We start from the raw sequence: 20,358 nt of genomic DNA on the forward strand, positions 1-20,358 counted from the left end.
TTTTTTAGGCCCTCCCCCCCATCCCCAGGGTGCTGGCACAGGAGGGACGTGGGGACAGCCACCCACCCCGAGCAGGGTAGGGCGGGCTGCCTGCATCCAAGGCACAATAAAATATTTTACTACAAAGCAGAATTACTCCAAAGACTGATGGGCTGACTTGTGAGACCCACTCACATTTATGGAGGTCGTAAGTTATAGACTCCTGGTGAACTGGAGGAAAACATAACCCTGGCTTTTTATAGGGGAAACTTCTGCTATATATTAAATTCTCCTGCCAGTAGACGGGGCTTTACTGCCAACTGTAACTTTAACACCTCCCAGCCCCTCGGTTAGGAGGGAAGGATTATTAATAATGTGGGTGTGGGTGCCAGCCTGGGCTGCCTGCTCACCAAAAACCCTTTGGAAGCCTCTGCTGTGGGAATTACACGGGGCTCTGTGCTTGCCCTGTCTTTTTTCCCTGTGATTCTTGGTCTAAAATGTTGCAACGTGAAACGGAGAAGTGCAGGAGTTGCACCTCGGGGTTGGCTGAACTTGGTTGCCCGAAACCAGGGAAACAGAGAGAGGAAAATAAAATCAAAATAATCCTACAGATAAGTGAGTGGCAGGGGGAGAAGGGAAAACAATGTGGATGCAGAGGGGGGGATGGAGATGGCGAGGAAGAGGCAAAAATCCAGTTTGGCATTCGTGGGTTTCCCTTTCATCCACAAGCAGCCAGCGAGGGGGAATAGAGGGAGGGAGGCAGGGAGGATGCTGCACCCAGCCTGGCTCCGGGAGGCTCCGAGTGCCCTTTTCCCACCTCCAACCCGCCTGGTTTCGGCAGAGAGCGGCCAAGACTCGAGCTGGGCAAGGAGCCAGGGATTTTTAGGGGTTTCTTTTTGGGTTGGTTTTGTTTTTGTATTTGTTTTTTTTGTTTTTTGAGTTTTTTTTTTTTGCATGGGCAAATCCTTGTGTCCAGCAGAACTCACCTCCGTATGGCCAGGGAAACTGAGGCACGGGGGGCAGGCAGCAGGGAACTCCCAAATCACATCCCTCTGGCTCACACCATCCCAGCATCAGGGTATTTATTGCCTTTGTTCACCCCCACCTCTGCATCCCAAACCCTTCCTGCACCTCCTGGGGAAACCCCCAGGGTATCTCATTTTCTTCTTTTTCCTCCCCCAAAACCACACCAGCTTTGGTTTCAGGGTTTTGGTTTTGTTTTTTTTTTTTTTCTCTGCAACAAAAGAAACTATTTATTTGGAATACACATTACCAGTACAAATCAGGAAACTGTAACACCTACACCTTGTTAGTATGGCTGAGCCCACCCAAGGACGTGTGGCAGAACCTCCCCCAGCCCCAAAAACATCCTCCAGCATCACCGGGGCCCGGCGAGACTTAACATTTCCCTGCTCGGAGCCGGGCTGAGCCTTGATGAGAAGGGAACAGCTGGGAGCAGGCTGATATTTAAACTGGAATTAGGAGGGAGATAACTCCTGGGGCGGGCAGCCCGGGGGGCTCTGCCGGAGAGCGATACAGTTAATTTGCAGCCCGAGCTGGAGGCTGGCCCGAGCTGATATTGCCGTGTTATTTAGAAGAGAAAGGTCAGGCTGGAGATTGAATAATCATTGACAAGAAATCCATGGGGAGGCAGCTCCAGCATCCCCGGCTGACCTCCCGGGGGATTCATCCCGAGGGGATGCTGCCCGTGCCCGCGGGGTGCCAGGGGGATTTTGGGGCACAGAGTCACAGCCACCCCCTCCAGCCACCCCCCAGTCCATCTAAAATCTCTATGGACAAGGCAAAGCTGTCCTGGTTTTCATTCTATGCACGAGCTCCTTTATAAAAGTATAAATTATTTTAAAATTTAGGATTATTTTTTTCTTCCCAGAAATGTTTTCAAATTTTTTCCCTTTTTTAAATAACCCCACTGCAGGAAAACAGGAGAGGCTATCAAGCCCTCCCCTGCTCCCCAGTCCTGCCCCAGACCTTGGTGTGATAAAGAAAATCCCATTTCTAGCTTGTGATAAAGAAAATCCCATTTCTAGCTTTTCTTGGAAAGCAGTGCACAAGTCCAAAAAAGCAGTCAAGGGATTGGTTTTTTTTTTTTTTTTTTTTTTTTTTTTTTTTTTTGTTTTTAGTTTGTTTGGATGTGGGTTTTTTATTGTTTGGTGGGTTTTATATTATTTTTGTTTTGTTGTTCTTTTTTGTTGTGTTTTGTTTTGTTTTGTTTTTGTATTTGGGTTTTTGTTTTTGTTTTTTTTCGCATGGGCAAACCCTCGTGTCCAGCAGAACTCACCTCTGTATGGCCAGGGAAACTGAGGCACGGGGGGCAGGCAGCAGGGAACTCCCAAATCACATCCCTCTGGCTCACACCATCCCAGCATCAGGATATTTATTGCCTTTGTTCACCTCCACCTCTGCACCCCAAACCCTTCCTGCACCTCCTGGGGAAACCCCCAGGGTATCTCATTTTCTTCTTTTTCCTCCCCAAAAAACACACCAGCTTTTGTTTCAGGGTTTTGGGTTTTTTTGATTTTTTTTTTTTTTTGCAACAAAAGAAACTATTTATTTGGAATATGCATTACCAGTACAAATCAGGAAACTGTAAAACCTACACCTTGTTAGTATCGTCATAGAACATAAAAGTTTCAATTGGGATCAGAAAGACAGAGGCCTTTTTTTTTCTTTACAGAAGCAGAAAAGTTTCAAAACCAGGTTGGAACAGAGAGTCTTTTTTTTTTTTTCCCTTTTTTTCTTTAAGGATTTTTCTTTTTTTTTTCCTTTTTTTTTCTTTTTAATATTTGGAATCCATTAGGAAGAGAAAAAAAAAACCCAAAAAGATGGGAAGAAAAAAAATAGAAAAGAAAGAAAAGAAAAAGCAACTCCAAAGTGGATCACCTTTACAAGGGATAGAAAGGGCTTTGCAAGAACAAAAAAAGCAAACCGACAAAACCAACCCCCCAGGCAATGTCTGATTTACATCCTCTTAATAATAATAAAATAATAATAATAATAAAGGTGTACGAAAACAAAAGGACTCCAGGAAACCTTGGGATTAAAAGGAACACCCCAAACCCTAAACTGGTCAGTGATGTGAAAAGCTCAGGTTTTTTTGGGAGGAGCAGGAAAATATTTTAGGAGAAAACTGAAGTGATGCCAACCAGCACCTTCCTCAGGGCTTCTCCTTGAGCCCCACTCTGCAGCCACTGGGATTTGGGGCTGGATTTGGGACATTCTGGCCACCCCTTGTCCCAGCTCAGGGCTTGGGGCCAGGCTCTGAGACCTCATCTCCAGCAAGGTCCAGGCAAGGTGAGGCTGGGACACTCCTTACCCTGAATCCCTCAGTTTTGGGACACTGGGTTTCAGGGAAGAGAACCAACCATCCACACGTTTTGGGAAGGATTCCTGCCCTCTCATCATCACTTCCAGGCAGCTCAGCAACACCCCCAGAACCGAGGGTGGAACCTGTGGAACCCCAGTGGGGGCTCAGGGCTTGGCTCCCCGCCACCTCCTGCCCAAAACCCCTGGGAATTCCACCTCTCTTCAGAGATGAAATCCCAACTGCTCAGCCCCCGAGCAGCCACACGAGGATCCTCTGGAGCTGGGGTCTGAAAGGAGCGGGGAGAAACGCTTCCCCCAAAAACACCACCCTCACTTTTCACATCACTCTGGTCACAGCTCAAAAGCGCAGGGGAGGTGGCAAGGCCATCGTCTCAGACAGGTCAAAATAAACTTGGCATCATCGGCATCATCATCATCATCATCATCATCATCATCATCATCATCATCATCATCATCAAAGCCCCCTCCCCCCCATCCCAAACAAGGCAAAAAATTAAAAAAAAAAAACCAACAAAAAGGTTCATTTCTGGGTCTCAACGTTAAGAAACATAAAGTGTTAGACTGTACCTATTAATGCTCACTATTCCAACCATTTTTTTTCTTTTTAAAGTTTTACAAAATGAATTACCGTCACTTTTTAAACATTGTGTAAGAAGAAATGAGTGTGCACAACTCTACACTTTTCTAGCATTCTTGAACTAATTCACAAATGCGAGAAAATGGGAAAAAAACCAAACCATGGGAAAAAACAAACAAACAAAAAAAAGGAGGATGAATGTAGGTAGTTTGATGTTATAAACTATACAGGAATGAAGCGCTTGTTGCCACAGAAAGAACAGGGATGGGACCTTCCCCCTGCTCAATTTTGCGTGCTAAGAGGGTCATTTTTTATTCTTTTATTATAAACACTATTAAATTCCGACTGCGTTTTTGGTTTTTTTTTTCTCCTTTATCTGAATATACAAGAACATTCATTATCAAATGTTCGTTATCATCAATACTACAAAGAACGAGACACAAATCGCAAGAAACAATGGAAAATGTTAATAAAGCTGAAAGAATCGTCGAGTTTTTTTTGTGATTTTTTTTTTCATTTTTATTTTTTTTGAGTTTCTGCAGGTTTTTTTTTTGTTTGTGTTTTTTTTGTGGTTTTTTTGTTTTGTTTTGTTTTTTTTTTTGGTATCGAAGTCAGGTTTTTCTGGGCAGAAAAGAGAAATAATAATAAAAAAAAAAAGAAGAAAAAACCCCACAACACTCAGAGATGGAGGAGGGGAGGAGAATGGGGAGGAAAAACAAAACTCAAAAATTTAAAAAAAAAATAAAACAGCAAAGAAAAAGGCAAGCCAACACAAACTGGAGAGACCAGCTGGGGAACCCAGGAGGGGATTTGCAAAGTACCGTGGAGGAGCGAGGGGCAGCCTGGGCAGGGGGAGCACGGGGCAGGGGGGCAGCCCCAGCCTGGGCTGGCTCCAGCAGGCTGTGGTTTGGCTCATTCCCAGGTGCTTTCCAAAGGGACGGTGGCATTCCTGCAGGCACGGCACTGCTGTGGCTCAGCAGGAGAGGCCTGAGCCAGTGCTGTGTCCCTGGAGCGCTCTGCCAGGACAGGTTCATGTAAAACAAGCTGGAAGTGGACAAAAGGCAGCGCTGAGGGAGCCCACGGGAAGACGAGGAGGAAAGTGGGAAGGTGCAGAGCTGGGGAAGGTGGGCAGCACCTCCCGACTGTCCTTGCAGGAAAACAACCTTCTCCGTGCTCTGAGCACACAGCTGGGAGGCAGCCCCAGACCCCTCATGTCGCATCCTGCTCTGCCCACTCCTGGCATGGATGCAAAAGGAGCAGGAAGTGTCACTGCTGGACACATGACACCCCTGTGCTGCCAGGTGACAGCGTGCTGGGGCTGCAGCCACACCACCAAGGACCATTATTTTTTCCAGCAGAAGGGTGGAAGTATTTTTGGCAGAGCTCTCATTTTAAATGGTTTCTGTTTAATGCTGCTCCGAGCTGGCAGCTCCCACCTCGAGATCAGCACAAGCAGGGTGGGCACGGACATTCAACAGCATGAGGTACTGATCCCAGGGGATCCTGGCATCCACCACGAGGTGCCAGACATCCTGCACCCACACCAGTCCTCACCACACCCAGGGTCTTGATGCAGGCTGGCTCAGCCTCCCTGTGCCCACTGAAAGAACCGACGGCCACGAGTCCCACCCTGGCACGAAGCTCAGCCTGCTGCCCAGGGAAGCTGGTGCTGCCTCTTCCTGCTCTTCCACGAAAGCCACATCCTCCCAGCACCAGCCTGAAGGGGCAGCATGAAGCCTCACTTGCCAGCCACCACTGCTCGTCCCAAGAGTGGACCAGAAAAGCTGAGCAGAAAGTCCTGGGAGTCCTTCCATGGCCACTGCCCAGGTAACTCCTGGGGTCAAACCAGCAGCTCCAGCCCCCAGACATGCCCCAGTGGGGCAGCCACCCATCCTACAGAGCAAACCTGTTGTGTGAAGAGTTACCAAAAGATCCCAGACGCTCAACCCAGCACTTCCAGCCCCTGGCACTCTGCTGCCCATCCCTCACTGCTGGCTTGGCAGGGCTTTGGGAACGCAGGGGTGGCACAAACCTCTGTGGGTCCTGCCTGAACTGGGGAACCCAGCTCCTCCTGGAAACAGGAGCCAACACCCCGTGGCACTGCCCTCCACCACCAGCCTCTCTAGGTGCTGTGAGAGAAGTGCTGGTGTCCCACCAGCCATCCATGCCTGATCCCACACAGCTCCGTGGAGGTGTTATCAGCCATGGCCGCTTCTCACCTGCCTCTGCCTCCCTTCCTTCCCTCCTCTTCTCCCCTCCAACAACAGGCAGGCAGGACAGCAGGGTTCCACAGCTCATCCAGACCACAGCAGCCAGTGGCAGGGATGCTTGCCCGAGTAGGGCTGGCACTGGGAATTTCCCCAGGGCTGGCAACGGGAATTGCTGGTACCTTTTGGAAGCGAGGGGGAGCACGCTGGCTCCTTCTATGTGCACGGGGGCTGTGCCACCTGCCCTGTGCCTGCAGCAGCCGGGGGACAGCTCAGGAGGGCAGGGCTGAGCGAGGGAAGCTGCGGAGATGGGGAGGGAGCAGATTCCCTATGGTGGCAACTCCCTATGGAGAGGTAGCGTGAAAGGAAGGGGGGCAGGGGCTGCCTGCTAGCGAGGGAGCCAGACGTGACTGAGGTACATTTGTAGCTCCTCAGAAAGACACCCAGCACGAGGCTGTACACTGCTCTGGGCTTGCTTTGTGTGGTGGTGGTGGATTTTTGCTTTTCCTCCTTAAAATCCTTCTACCTTGGGTGGGAAGCAGGGAGGGGAAGGGAGTGGTGTTGTGGCGGTGGCGGGGAGGGGGAGAGAGGCTTCTACCCAGAAAAGAAAGGGAAGAGAGTATAAAGAAGTGTCCAGATTGGCTGAAAAAAGCATCCCGACGAAGAGAAGAGAAGGAGTCTTCTTGTGTGTGCTGATTGGGTTCACCTCCAGTCTGACTGCTGCGGTGTTAGGAGAGGCCCCCTCCTCTCCCGCCCCCGCCGGGGCCGGCTCAGCCAGGGATGCAATTTGCTGGGAGATCAGTTGGAGGTATCAGAGTGAACGCTGCCAGGGCCTTCTGTGGGGGAGGTCACCGACGATGGGGTAGTAGCGTCTTGCCAACCTCCATTAGCCTGAAGGAAGGGACACACACACACGGACATCAGTCACCTCATGGCAAGGCACAAGCAGCCCTACCCAAGGCACCCGTCCACCTCAGATATGCCCCCTTCTCCCTCAGCTGGGACAGCTGTAGGAGGCAAAGATGTCCCCTCTGACTCCCCCATCCCACCCCAGACCACAGGGCTCCATCAGGCTCCATCACAGGGCAGAAACATTTCTGTTGAAAACAGATTTTGATAAACTGCAAGTGCTCACAGAAAGCTCATCCCTTAAAAAAACCCCAATGTATTTCTCCAGAACCCTGAGCTCTGGTGGTTTGAGGTTTTTTAACCCCTGATTATAATTCTTCCTCATAAAGAAGAGAGAAAATAGCAAACAGAACCAGCAGCCTGAATGTTATCTGAACCCAAGTGCTGTGAATATGCAGAACAAGCAACACAGGGTCCCATGGAACTGCTGAGCTGCGCTGTGTCCCCCAGAAAAGCTCCACATCCCCGTCTCATCGAGGCAAACAGAGCCACAGCTCGACAGAGGTGCCAACACTCTATCCCATCTGAGGGTTCACGCAGCAAACCATGGCAGACAACTTGTTTCTTCTCCTAAAAACAGATGCAGAGCCAAATTCTCCGGGCGCTCCAGAGCTGAGCTACCGGAGAGCCCCGGCTGCTGCGGGCAGGAGCCGGCAGCGCACAGAAGCTGCTCCTCTGCTGCTGCCATCCCCTTTGGAGAGGAGCAGATGTCGCACCCAACCTCCTCTGCTTGCTCTGACATTGATTCAGTGCTTGGCAAATTAATCCTTCCCGAGCACTGCCCAAGCTCCAGTTGGCAGCAGTGGCTGTCCCGCTGTAGACACGCCCGGGCTGCCTGGCCTGTCCCACTGCCTGCTGCCTCCTCCAGGGCTGGCCCTGCCAGCTGGGACCCTGCACACCCCACAGGGCTGAGGGGAGGAAAACTCCCCACCCCAGTGATACCTTAGGTTTCTGCTCTGCTTTGGTGTGCAGCTTTTAGCTTTATATTAAGTGTTACTGGGATCTTTTCACAGGGTGGTGAAGACAAACCAATCCTGTTCTAGCTGGAGACTCAAGGAGAATCTCCTCAAACTTCAGGCCCAAAGCATAAACACTGTGAAAAGAGGAGGGTGGGCAAGCAAGCAAGGAGGATGAAACTTCATCATTTGAAGCTATTAATTAGTTAACTCCTAGATGCAAATGGAGTAAAACTTATAAAAATGTGAGATCTTGTGACCAAGACCTCTTTTGCCTCCATCTTGGAGCCATCCGGGCAGAGCCACGACTGTGGCACTGGTACTGCCAGGGTGTGGCCTTTGAAGGCACTTCAATAAATACCTACTTTATTCTTCTTAACTCCATCTAACCTCTGTTCCAGCTCCTTAAGGCACCACCGAGGTGCTGCTGCTCAGCCCCTGCCTGCCTGAGAGGCTGCTGTGATGGAAGCAAAGAGCAGGAGAAGCCACATTGGAGGAGTCACACCACCTCACAGCGGGACATGCACTGAGCAAACAAGACAAGAGGTGTGTGCACACCCCTTGCTGAGCCCGTGTGCTCTTCCACACCTGCATGGCAGGAAAGGGGCTCAGGCAACAGCAAGGGAAGCAGGAATCACGACCTCAGCTTGCTCACAGGTTAGCAAACCCCTCTCCGCTCCACCTCGGGTCCAAGTGTGACACCAGACAATGCATGAGCATCACCGGCCCCATGAGTCCCATGCCCACTGCCCCCACCACCTCGCACCCAGAGCCGGGCCCTGACCCACCATCCCTGAGCTCCCCAAGAGGCAATACCCACCCTTACACATCTTGGACTGCAGCAAGAGGCAGCAATTACTGTAGATTATCAGCCCGACAATGACAGGCCGCGTAAAGAGAGACACAGAGCCAACTCCGCCGCCCCGAGACTGGCATATTCAAGTACACTTAGGACATTAATAGCAATTTACGTGCCATCAGTGAGAGAGAACCACAATAGCTGTGCTGGCAGCCTCTTATTACCAAGCCTGTTATTTGTTGGAGTTACAAGCTATAATCACAACAGAAACTTTCAAAACCCTTATCTTGCGTGACGCACCAAATCTATTTCAGAGCCGTAATTGCTATGTCACCGGAGAGTTTGCTGCTTAATGCACTCAGATGCCATTTAGTGTTTGCAGGGTCGTTACAGGAGCAGGAGGGGGGAGAGGAGAGCGGTGGGGGCCCGTGGAGGAGCAGGGCTCTGGCCCTATTGTGCTCCACTATTTTTAGCCTTTTATTTTTTGCCTGCCAGCCACAGAAGCAATCGAGCGGCAGCTTCGCATTCGGCACCCAAAATCCTTGGAAGGTACTGCAGATTGGGAACGAGCCTTCCTGTGCTTCTGGAGTTTGTGTGGCTGAACACAACCAGTAGGAAGTCAAGGGGATGCTGGGGAGAAGCCAGTGTGGCCTGGGAAGGCCGTAAGTGTTGGGTCAAGATAGAAAGGAGGACCCAAGGTTAGCTCTGACTCAAGGTTGGCTGTGACATCTTGACACCATCCTTTGGTATGAAGAAGTCCTCCATGAGGAGGCTGGATCCTTCCCCAGGCAGAGGGCATGCAGGCACCATCCCCACTCATCCCAGTTCACTCCATCGCTGCATGGACAAAGCCACAGGCGGGATCCATCCAGTTCCACCCAGGTGGCTCCACCTCTTCCGAGCAAGGAATGCCCTGGGGTTTGACTGTAGTACATCAGTTGGGATCTCCCTCAAAGATAAGGGAAGGGAGTCTTTTGAGGAGGCTGCTCCTCCTTGCACAGCCCCTGCACATGCCTGTGACTTCTTCAGGAGGGGCAGATGCCAAAGAGCAGTGGTCTCCAGGACATCTCTTCAGATGTCACCTTCTGGTGCCAAAGCACAGGCAAAGCCTTGGTGACTGTCCAAATATGGAGCCCCAGTGAAAGACTGCTGAAGCAACTGGTTTTGATGCCCAATTCCACAGGTCTCAGCATTTTTGTCACCTCCAGCAAGTCTGGCTGGCTCCCTGCCTGGGCCTCCTATGTGGGGCTGGGGGATGACTTTCTGCCAATTTTTAAAGACTCCTTCTGCTTAGCAAGGAGGCTGTCTCAGCACCCCACCCATTGTGACCAAATCCTTGTCCCCCCAACAATGGCACAGGGCATCAGGTCAGCGTCCAAACACACCAGTTACCAGCCAGTCTGACAGCAGCCTCAACACCTTTTCAGACCTCTGAGCTCTTAAGAGCTTTTATCAGGGCCTCCTTACAATATGCACCGAAGGTCTTATCACACAGCAGAGAATCCAGCCTGGCCAGGACATCCCTTCCCAAGGGTCATGGCCAGGCATCCCTGGCCATCAGAACACACCAAGCCTGTGCACTGAAACACTGCCAGACCAACTTCCATACCCCAGTTGGTCAGGACCATGAAGCAAAACTTGACGATGATGGTGAACTGCAGCTGGCTTGAGGAACAGAGCAACAACTTTTTTCCCAAGGTTTAACTTCTTAGAGTAAAAGATCTCAGGTCAAATCAGGAGCTCTCAGCTTCTTACTGTACCAATCCTGGCTGATGAGAGTGGATCCAAAACTCCCTGCCACTGGCCACCACCATCCAGGTCACACACACACACTGCTCTGTGAACAGGCACAGGTCTGCACAGCAGCAGTTTTAAATCAAAACTTTCACTCTCTGATGAACTTTGAACAGCTCATCATTTTACACATTTAAATCATCTTTAAATTAAATTAGGTCCAAAACCCAAATTTCGGAAAGGGCTATAAGATGACTATAGCTCATTCATTCAGTAGCATATGGGGGAAGTAGAACACTTGGTGGCTCTACAGCCATAGGGCAGTGGCAGGAAAGGTGATGTTTTGGGGTAGGACACTCCAGAGGACTGCAGCAATAAACATGCAACTTCTACTGGAACCCAACAGAACCTGAGCTTTCCTAAATGCTTTGAAATCCCTGCCCTTGGGGGACCTCCCAGATACACATGTGGACCCCCATGAACAAACACTGTCCAGACAGACCAAACAGGTAACAACTCTCACTTCACGGTGCAAAACCCTACAGCCTCAAAGTCTGCCAAAAGGGGTTGCTCAAACCCCCAAACCTCCCGAAAGGATTTAACATTTAACAAATTTCACCTCATGGTGCAAAACCCTACAGCCTCAAAGTCTGCCAAAAGGGGTGGCTAACAACCCAAACCTCCCAAAAGGAGGGGAGCTCTCTGCTTCTTCTCAGTGTGACCCAAGCCTGGGCATCCACAGGACAGCTCCTCTCCACCACCCCTCCACTGTCAGAGTGTCCCCATCCCTTGCTGGGAGCGGTGCTGTCCCCACCTGTGAAGGAGAAGGCCCAGTTCTGCCTCTGCCTCAGCCGTGGGTCACAGTGCTGGCGCTGGCTGGGACGTTGCCCATTATCCTGCTAACGATGCAGAACCGGCTCCAGCCCTTCCCGCCCTCGGAGCAGCCTGTCAGCCACAGCAGCAGAGCCTCCCAGGGAACTGGGCCGTGGGTAGATCCCTCTTCTCAGCTGTCACGACTTACACGCATTTAAAAATTCATCCTCCATGAAGGAAGGCAAACCCCGAGCGTTGTCTCCCCTGCCAAGGTTTCCAGCAGTGGAGCTGGGCAACCTGCCGCTGACTTCCCGGTGCTGACGGGCTCCAGGGATGACTTAACCTCAGCCCCGTGCAGACATCATTGTGACAGGGCTCTTGACTAGGTTTCAGCTCATCTCCTTGCAGCAGCTCACGGGGACACTCGGGTGATGTGGGGACGGCAGCTTTCTGTGTCACAATCAGCTCTGCTCCGCATTCCTCCTCGGCGTGGAAGGGTTCAGGGAAAGGCAGGGAAGCCCTGCCTGTTGGACACGGTCACCCTGCCTGCACCGAGGAGTTTCCCAGCATCAATGCTTCCAAAAGGGCAGCCACACCTCAGGGGGGGACAAACTGGGATCCATCAAGGGACCTCAGTGGATCGGAAGACATTAAGTGACAATCAGGCTGGAGGACACTGGCTGGGATACAGGGGAAACAGGCAATCCAGGAGGTGCTTCCTAAACTGTCTGCTCAGCTCTGGACTCCTTGCCTCATTCCCCATGCCTACCACAGCTTTGTGGGGAATTGAGGAGTCACCCACACGGTGCAGCCCCTTTGCCAACCTGCCCCTCTCTTGACAACATCCAGTATGGGTCAGTTTGGGCTCCTGCCCTCCCTGAAAACCAGCCTGAGAAGACAACAGATGCCAAACATGCCAGATCACCGTTGGGATGTACAGAGGGAACTGCCAAGCCCCTGCCACTCAGCTCACCAGTTCTCATTGCTACTCATGAGAACATTGGTTCTCCCACAGAGAACCACAGCCAGAAACACCAGCCCAGCTCTCCTTGTCCTAGTCAGCTTTTGAGTTTTTGCGCTCTCTTCCTTCTCCTCTCCCCAATCACCCTCTCTCTGCCTCACAATCCCCAGCAGCAACCCTCCCCCCCAAATTTTGGCTTAACCCAGCCTACTGTTATTTTCCAAGCCAACTGCAACTGTAATCAGCTCAGCCTCTTTCCTTGGGGGTATTTTAATTTATACAAAAGTATCATCTCTTATCATGATCAGCCTGCGATTCATTTACTCTCCAAGTATTAAAAAGCCAGAAAGGGAATAAATTCAGCACACGGAGAAATTAATGCGGAACGATAGGCTCTTTCATGTGGCATTTCCAAGTGCTGTTTTTGCAAGGGGCTTATGTAATGAGACATAATTATCTGCACATGTTCAATTACATTACTTCACAAATCCTCCCTGCCTCTGCCTCCTGACGTCAAGCCGCCCACTAAGCCCGGGCGCCCGCAGGAGAGGGGAGCAGAGCCCCCCATCCCAGGGCACCCCTCTCTGCATGCTGGTGGTGGCCGTCCTGCAAGATGGTCACACGCCAGGTGACAAATGGCCCCGTGGACTGGAGAGTGATGGGACTGGCTGGCAATGGCACCTTGCTGGCATCTCAGCTGCAGGACCACCATCCCACCCCGAGGATCACCACCTCTCCAACCAGCTCAAGACCACCCAATCTCACCCATCAGCGTCCCCATGTCCAGGGCCAGCCGCCTCCTCCTCTGTGCCACCCCGGACACTGCTGCCACCACCCACTCAGCGCTCACAGCCTCCTTTTCCAGGCTGCCCTCCTCTCCCAGCTTGCTGTCACTGCTGCTGAGATGGTGGACGACTGATCTGAGAAATGAAGTTGGATTGCTGTCCCGAATCTACACTGGGTTCTCCTTGTGTGTGTCTGATCGATTTCCCCCTGTGCGACACAGCTTGTCGCTACGAATTTTCATGCTAGTCAGAACCCGCCAGCGCACCCAAGAACAAGGAGAAGATGCTCCAGAGACCACCCTCCCCCTCACATCCTCCCCCAGCCCGCTTGGGCGAGGTTTTCTTGGGTTGACGCCGGTTGGCTTTGTGGGCTTTTTTCCTCCTTTTATTCGCAACCACCACCGCCGCCAACCCCGCACCGCCGCCGCGCTCCCGGACCCTGGCCAGGGATGGGCTATTTTTAACCATCCCGGATGGTGCCGCCAGGATGGAGCCACCTCCGCGCCGGGGCGTTTGCGGTGACATTCCCCACCATGGCTACGGGAGGTGTCACCTGTTTAGCAGCTCCCGTGGGGCGAGCGCGCGTGGCCGCAGGTGGCGGGCGGACGCTGATGGGCTGTGACAGTCCGAGACGCCAGCTGCCTGCACGCAGCCTGCCCTGGCTTTGCCACTTTTTTTGTGGGCAAAGCTCCGCCGCTGGCGTGACCGATACAGAAGCAATAAACTAGGTGACCGTAAAAGCAAAGACAAGTCCCACTAAGTGGCATTCTGAGCCCTATGGCTTTGAAATAATTGGTAGTGAGAGAACAAAAATGATACAAAAAACAACCCAAAAGACCAGAACCCGAGCCTGTTTTTTTTTCCTTACACTGATGCCCTGCGGACTATACATCTGACTTGCCGCGAGTCCATCACTGTATCCTCCTGTCTGGCTGATAACATGGCGAAGGGTATCCACCTAAACAGACCAACAACAACAAAGACACAAATTAGAGGGAAGGAAAGGTTAGTGGCCAAAGCTGCTCCCGTTCATCTTTGGCAAGATAAAAGCAAACAAACACGAATAACAATGATTGTGGTCACCATCGTAATAAAGGTGGACATTCGAAGAGGGATCAAAGAGAGCCGCAGCTGGTCTTGTGGAGAGAAATGAGCCAGAGGACCTCTCCTGCCCACTCACCATCCCCTGCCCACCCCAGCAGCCCTGTCACATTCTCCTTGGTCCCATGTCCTTTGACAAAAAGAGTGGGGAGGAAGAACAGCATGACAAGCGTGCGGTGGCATCTCCTGGAGCACATTGTTGGAGCCATCTCCACCATCGTGTTCAAGGACCCAGCTTCCTACCCTACCCCCTTCCACCCTTGACCCCAAGCACTGCTCACAGGAGCAGAAGGAGATCTTTGGAGCTGGCTGAGCACCTCTACTGTGGAGGGCCCAGAAAGGAAATATACCTACCATGGCAAAGGCACCAGCAGCTCTCCTTTGTGTGCCCCATTCCTCTCCCTCATACCCCCAGCCCAGTCCCAGCAGTGGCACATGTGGTGAGCATGTCTCACCACCCATGGATGATGTGTGCTCCACGTCCAGCCCCACGGGGGAGCAGCCTCAGCTTTAGAGAGTTCTCCTTGCCCAATGCAGAAGTGTCAGAGTGGCTGTTGTCTCTCAGCACAGAACAGAGCCTTAGATGCCACAGAGGGGACTCGCGGCATATCTGGACATCAGATGGAAGGTGGGAGATCTGAGTGAGATCCTGGCTATTCTAAATTCTTTCTTTCTGCCCCAAGCATGGGTTGATATTTCAGCATTGCTGCCCAAAGCTCCCTTGCTCTCTCCTCCTGTATGTACAGGGGTGTTGTGAGTGCCTGTGCTTTGGGGAGGTGGGGAGATGGTCAAGGGTGGCTTTTAATTATTAAAAAAAAAAATTTATCTACATATTTGAACATTTATTGCCTTTCAGCAGACACCTAGTTTGGCATCAAAGGAGTAGGTGGAAGTCTTGGAAAACGAGACACCAGTCCAAACATCTGGCCCATTCCCTTGGAAGAATAAAGCAAGCAGAACCTAAACCTGAGCTGCTTTTGTTTGACTTTGTGCCTATTCTCTGCGCCTTCTCTCCTCCTAGTACGACTATCAAGCCAGAGCCAAATGCATTCACAAAGTGTGGGCAAGTCTCCTCAAGACCATGGTTGTTGGTTTGGTTGGGTGTTTGGTTTTGGTTTCTTTTGGATTGTTTTTTGGTTGGTTTTGTTTGTTTGTTTGTTTGTTTGTTTTTTTCTTTTGGTGGTTGTTCCTGTTGTCTTTTTTTTTTTTTTTTTTGGTTGGTTGGTTTTTTGGTTTGGTTTGCCTTTTTTTTAAGTGTTGGTTGGTTGATTTGTGCTGGTTGAGATTTGCTCTTTTCAGACGGGAGGGAGAAGTGCCAATACAATCAAAGGCTCCTCCAACACTAATGCATTCACTGGCAGTACATCGGATGGGTCCCTACCTGTGACTGCACGTTGGCTCCAACCTGGGCCCCTTGGTAAGAATCCCCATTGAGAGACTGCACGCTCATGAACAAATCTCCAGAGTTTGACATGTTAAAAGAACTGGAAGAACCTGGAAAGGAAAGAGTGAGGCACCTGAATCACAGAAAGGAAAAAGATCCACCCCATGACTCTCAGCCAAGAGGAAGGAACAACATGCAAAGCAACCACAAAAACAAAAACACACAGTCAGGGTTAGTAGTATGAAGAATAGAGCAAGCAAGCAAAAAAAAAAAAAAAGGATGCACTCTTGAGGTTATTCAAAGCCACATGTTGTTACAGCTCAATGCCAAGAACATTCTTCAACAGCTCCTCAGCTGGAGGAAGGATTCTTCATGCTTTTGACTGAGACAAACAAAACACAGCCTGGAGGACTCGGACAGCATCAGAATCCTTCAGACAGCTCTGAAGGATCTTGGTTGTTGGAGGTGTCCACCCAGCAGACTGTACTAGAGACCAGAATTACCCAGACAAGCCCTGCTATCAGGAGCAGAAGCCTTTGCAGCAGGTGAACCAAGCCCATGCTGAGAAGCTCAGACAGGGTGGGTAATTCTAGCCCGTACTGCTCCCTGCAGGGTGAGACATCCAGAGCCCATCCAGCCCTATGGCTGGAGCTTTGGCTGAGCCACATGGGGCTCTGCGAGGGAGTGATGCATGGGGTTTGCCTTCAGGACATCAGGAACCCATCACTGGTGGGAACTGCAGAGCACCAGGGGCAAAGGCTCACAAAAATGTGAAGGCACCTGGGTTAGACTCCCAGTGCTCATCACGCTGGCAAAAGCCTTTCATTGTGAGAGAACACGAGGGTGTCACAGCCCTCCTGGGCCAGCTGCCCCAGAAGAACAAGCTCTGTAAGCAAATTCCCCACTGCATGCGCCAGTCATCGGTGTTACGCTAAAAAATTGTAACAGTGAAGACAACTGGGTGGGATCAGGAGAAAAAAAATCACAAATGAAAAGAAAAAGTAAATCCCGCCTTTGCAGAAATAAAAGTTTTATGCCTCCAGCTTTGAGAGATATCTGAGCACCTCCTCAACCACTTAACAGAAGAAACAAACCCATCATGTAACTGTAAGGCAGGGAAGGCAGCAAGGGGGTTAAAAATAAATAAAAAAGGTTTTATGGGATTATTTCAGAATTTATCGTGCAGATCAGCGCGTTAAGTGTGAGACAGCTCAACGTGCAAGGTTTAGTTATACATGACGTTAGCCTTGGAAAGGAGAGACTTCAGGGGCCCAGGTCAGCTATGCTTTCAGCTCCAGTCCCAAATATACTCTCATCATCTACACTGCCGTTTCCAGCTTGGAAGACTGGCAACCACAGTCCTGGTGGAATTGCCCAACTATGGCTCATGCGTACGCTCTGAGAAATGCCTGGCAGTCCTCCCTTTGCTGGACAGGGAGGAAACAGGGACAGATCCCAGCTGCACCCTGGAGGTGGACCAGGAAGGCTCCCCTGAAGGAAGCCACCTCTGACACAGGTCAGGGAGCAGGTGGGAGGTCTATGCTGGAGACTTCATGTTCACTACATTCTCTGCTGCTCTCTTAGTGACCAGCTCTTTTGTCAGGAGCTGGCAGTTCTCAGAATCCAAGGAAAGCAGAAACATCACTGCTAGATTTAACACCCAAGACAGTCAAGAGAAAGACTCATCTTGAGCACAGTGAGTCTTGGAGCCTCCCACTGGTGCTCTGTGAAGCCAGCAATAGCTCATTGTCTGTGCTCACTGTCAACCTGCCCAACCTGTTCCAGAGAGCAATCCCACAGCACTGCGTAAAATAACTGGGACTAGTCAGGAGGCAGCTGTAACCATCACCTCCTCTGCTCAGCTGGCAAAGGGCTCCTGTCACTTCCCAACCTCTCAGGTTACTTGCTACTTTGAAGGCAAAAAACCTAGAGAAATGAGCTGGCAGACTGGGGCCAGCCCACTCTGACAGTGCTCAACTCAAAGCGTGAAGATGGGCACGTTTCACACACACAAAGACGCTTCCGACCCCGTTTTCTGTTGCTGAGAACCAAAAGACTCTGCAGCTACCACTCACAAGAAGCAGAGAATATTTTCCTCCTCTTTTGAGGTGAGCAGAAACCTTTGATATCACACAAATGATCAGTGGCAGAGCTGGAGAGAGGACTCTGGAATCCCTAAGCACCTGGCATGGCACTGCTATCACTCTGCCCCCAGCTGAGCAACATTTCATACCACCTTCCCCTACCAAAAAAAAAATTACAACAACAATAACAAATAAAAATGCCATAAACTTAACTGATATTTTATTGAAACTTAACAAACCTGGCCATAAAATTGAGACTGGGAGGGAGGAAATAAAAATAAACAAACAGCCACAAACTCTAGTTCTGAAGAGCGACGGTGTCTTGGAAATCATGAGGAGCGCTGGAAATGTCACTTACAAGATATACACTGCTATTGGCAAGGGGTGTTTTTACAATATATGTGCATATCTAAACAGTAAATATGTCTTGCTGCTGATGTGGATGCAGAGATAAATATGCGCATACCAATGGCCCCCATGTATGGATGCATTTGGATCAGAGCTGTAATTGCAGAGCCCTCTGCACTGCCACACTGCTGCTGCTGCTGCTGCTTCAGCACTCGGCTGCCTCTGCCCTCACCACACCCAAAATCACAGCAGCCCCAAGTCTGAGACACAGCTAAAAGGGGCTGATGCACCCAGCTGGGAGAGGGGGCAGCTGAGCGAAGAGCCCTGAAAATTTAGACTGGGAAATCCTCCACAGAGGTAAGATCCAGGAATACAAGTCAAGTCCTTCCACTAGAGTCCTTCCCCATTGTAAATCTAACCTGTCCCTCTGAAATGATCCTTTCCTGAATGCATCACAGGCTTTTTGGGTGGTTGTAATTTGGTCTGGGGTTCCTCAGGAATTGAGAGGTTGTGAATGAAAGAAGCTCATCTTTGAGCTTCTCAATTGCAATTTTCCATTGCTCTTCACATTTCTGAAGATGTTGAGTCCAGGAGGAAAGCGCTCTGATCTTAGTGTGGAAGTGCCTGGAATTATTGTGGGTAGATAAAAAAACCTATCAGAAAACCCACAGCTGCAGCAGTGTGGAAGAGTGTTTCATCTTCAGCATCCAGATATTTTTTAAAGGCAAGAATTATCCCCACTATTCCTTGGTGTTGAGTGGGTATCAGCACCAGCTTTAGAAGGAGTGCTGGAAATGTCTGAGCAAACTCTGGCAGTCAAATCTTGCCCTGGGTCAAAGCCTACATCAAAACAATGCCTGATAAGAGATTTCTTCCACCCCTAACCCCTCTGATGAGCAAAGCCCACCTCAATTTTGCCTCTATTTCAAAAATCTTAACGAACTTGACAGCTGGTATTTCTTGCACCACTTTTTCAGCTCTTCAGAGAGCTTCTTCTCCAGCTTCTCTGATGTCTTCTGTGTTCTGACAGTCTTAACTTCCACCTCCAATTTTCCAGGACCCCCAGTAAGTACTTTTCTCTAAAGTATCTGAAAATTCAAATGGTACCATGAACAAACAAACATGGCAATGGTGTTCAACGGAGCTGAAATCAAGCCATCCTCATGTGCTGCCTCATTCCACCTACCACCAACAAGAGAGATCCAGCTGAACCTCTGAAGTGACTTTGGTCATGTGTACAAGATTCCTCATTGAAGTCAACAGCAATGACACACAAGCATAGAGAGCACAAGATTTATGCCTCCTGTCACTTTTTGTGGTGCCTCTACTGTGGCCAAAAATGAGGGAAGAATGTGGTGATGGACTATGTAGCTCCTTAGCTGGACAAAGCCACAGTGCAGGCCCAAAAGCCGGGGATGATCCAGCTGGACATTTGTTCTTTTTCACTTGTCAAACACTGAGGACAGTGAAGGCACGACCAGAACAATCTCTGCTGAAGCAGAGTCCTCTCCAGTGGTGGGTTCCAGACACAAATGGAGGAAGGCAGAGAAGACACCTGTGCCTGATGAAGTACATTTCCCAGCAGCAGCTTCACAAGAAGATTTTTACAAAACAAAAGGATGAGCAGGTAAAAAAAACAGCTCAGGACAATTTTGGCCGCTCTGCATTCAAGATTTCACTGGATGTTATCACCTGTGCGTGGCCCTTGAGGACTCTAGCTGTCAAAAGGCTCTGCCCACATAAAACAGCTTTCATTTGCCATGTGGTTTTTGTGCTGAGATTGTCCAGGAAATCAAAGTGAGGATGGGGAGTTGTTAGCCCAAATGAACCAGACTTCTCAGCTTATTTGAACATCTGGCCGATAAAGCCCAACCGCGCGATTCCGGATGAAAAGGTGTTTGACATTCAGGCCTGGGTGACTGAGGATGGGGGACCCTGCTCTCAACCTGCCAGATGGCCAGACAGATGCAATCCTTGCCCTTGTCAATGTGTGGCCAATCTCTTTGACTGACTGTAGCCATTCACCGATCTCCAGTAACATGGGCATCAATGAGAGAACAGATGGGCCTGCCTGGCCACAGCAGAAATGAATTTAGCTCCTGTCCCAGGTCCCACTGCATCCAGTTCCACCTCCTCTTCTAAAACCATGGCCCTCCAGGGACTGCACTGCTGCTTTCTCATGACCTGTCCTCTGCTCACTGTCTTTACACATGCTCTATAATGTATTTAAACCAGGAAGTCCTAAAAATTCCCAGAAAGTCCTACCATTGTTCAGGCTCCTTCCTCACCAATGTCTCAGCCAATGATCTGGGAACAGAAAGAAGTCCACGGTGTAGAAAGAGACGCATTGGTCATCTTAGGTCTTCACCTCTTCAT

The 20,358-nt window shown here is 50.3% G+C and overlaps 1 protein-coding gene across 3 annotated transcripts in view; it reads right to left on the bottom strand.

Moving 5' to 3' along the window:
* Window positions 1-2,499: 2,499 nt before the first annotated feature.
* PBX1 (PBX homeobox 1) overlaps window positions 2,500-20,358 on the bottom strand; it is a 132,230-nt gene continuing 114,371 nt past the window's right edge. Inside the window, exons 7-9 of one of the 3 annotated variants that reach the window (XM_059854721.1) lie at window positions 15,548-15,660; window positions 13,934-14,023; window positions 2,500-6,999 (exon numbers count right to left, since the gene is read on the bottom strand). In XM_059854721.1, coding sequence (XP_059710704.1) covers window positions 6,907-6,999; window positions 13,934-14,023; window positions 15,548-15,660 — 296 coding nt within the window. In that variant the 3' untranslated portion in view covers window positions 2,500-6,906. The remainder of the gene's footprint in view (window positions 7,000-13,933; window positions 14,024-15,547; window positions 15,661-20,358) is intronic. The other 2 variants (XM_059854722.1, XM_059854723.1) reach the window with 2 other exon arrangements.

The sequence above is a fragment of the Haemorhous mexicanus genome, chromosome 9 (genome assembly GCF_027477595.1).
Source record: "Haemorhous mexicanus isolate bHaeMex1 chromosome 9, bHaeMex1.pri, whole genome shotgun sequence".
NCBI classification, from domain to species: domain Eukaryota; kingdom Metazoa; phylum Chordata; class Aves; order Passeriformes; family Fringillidae; genus Haemorhous; species Haemorhous mexicanus.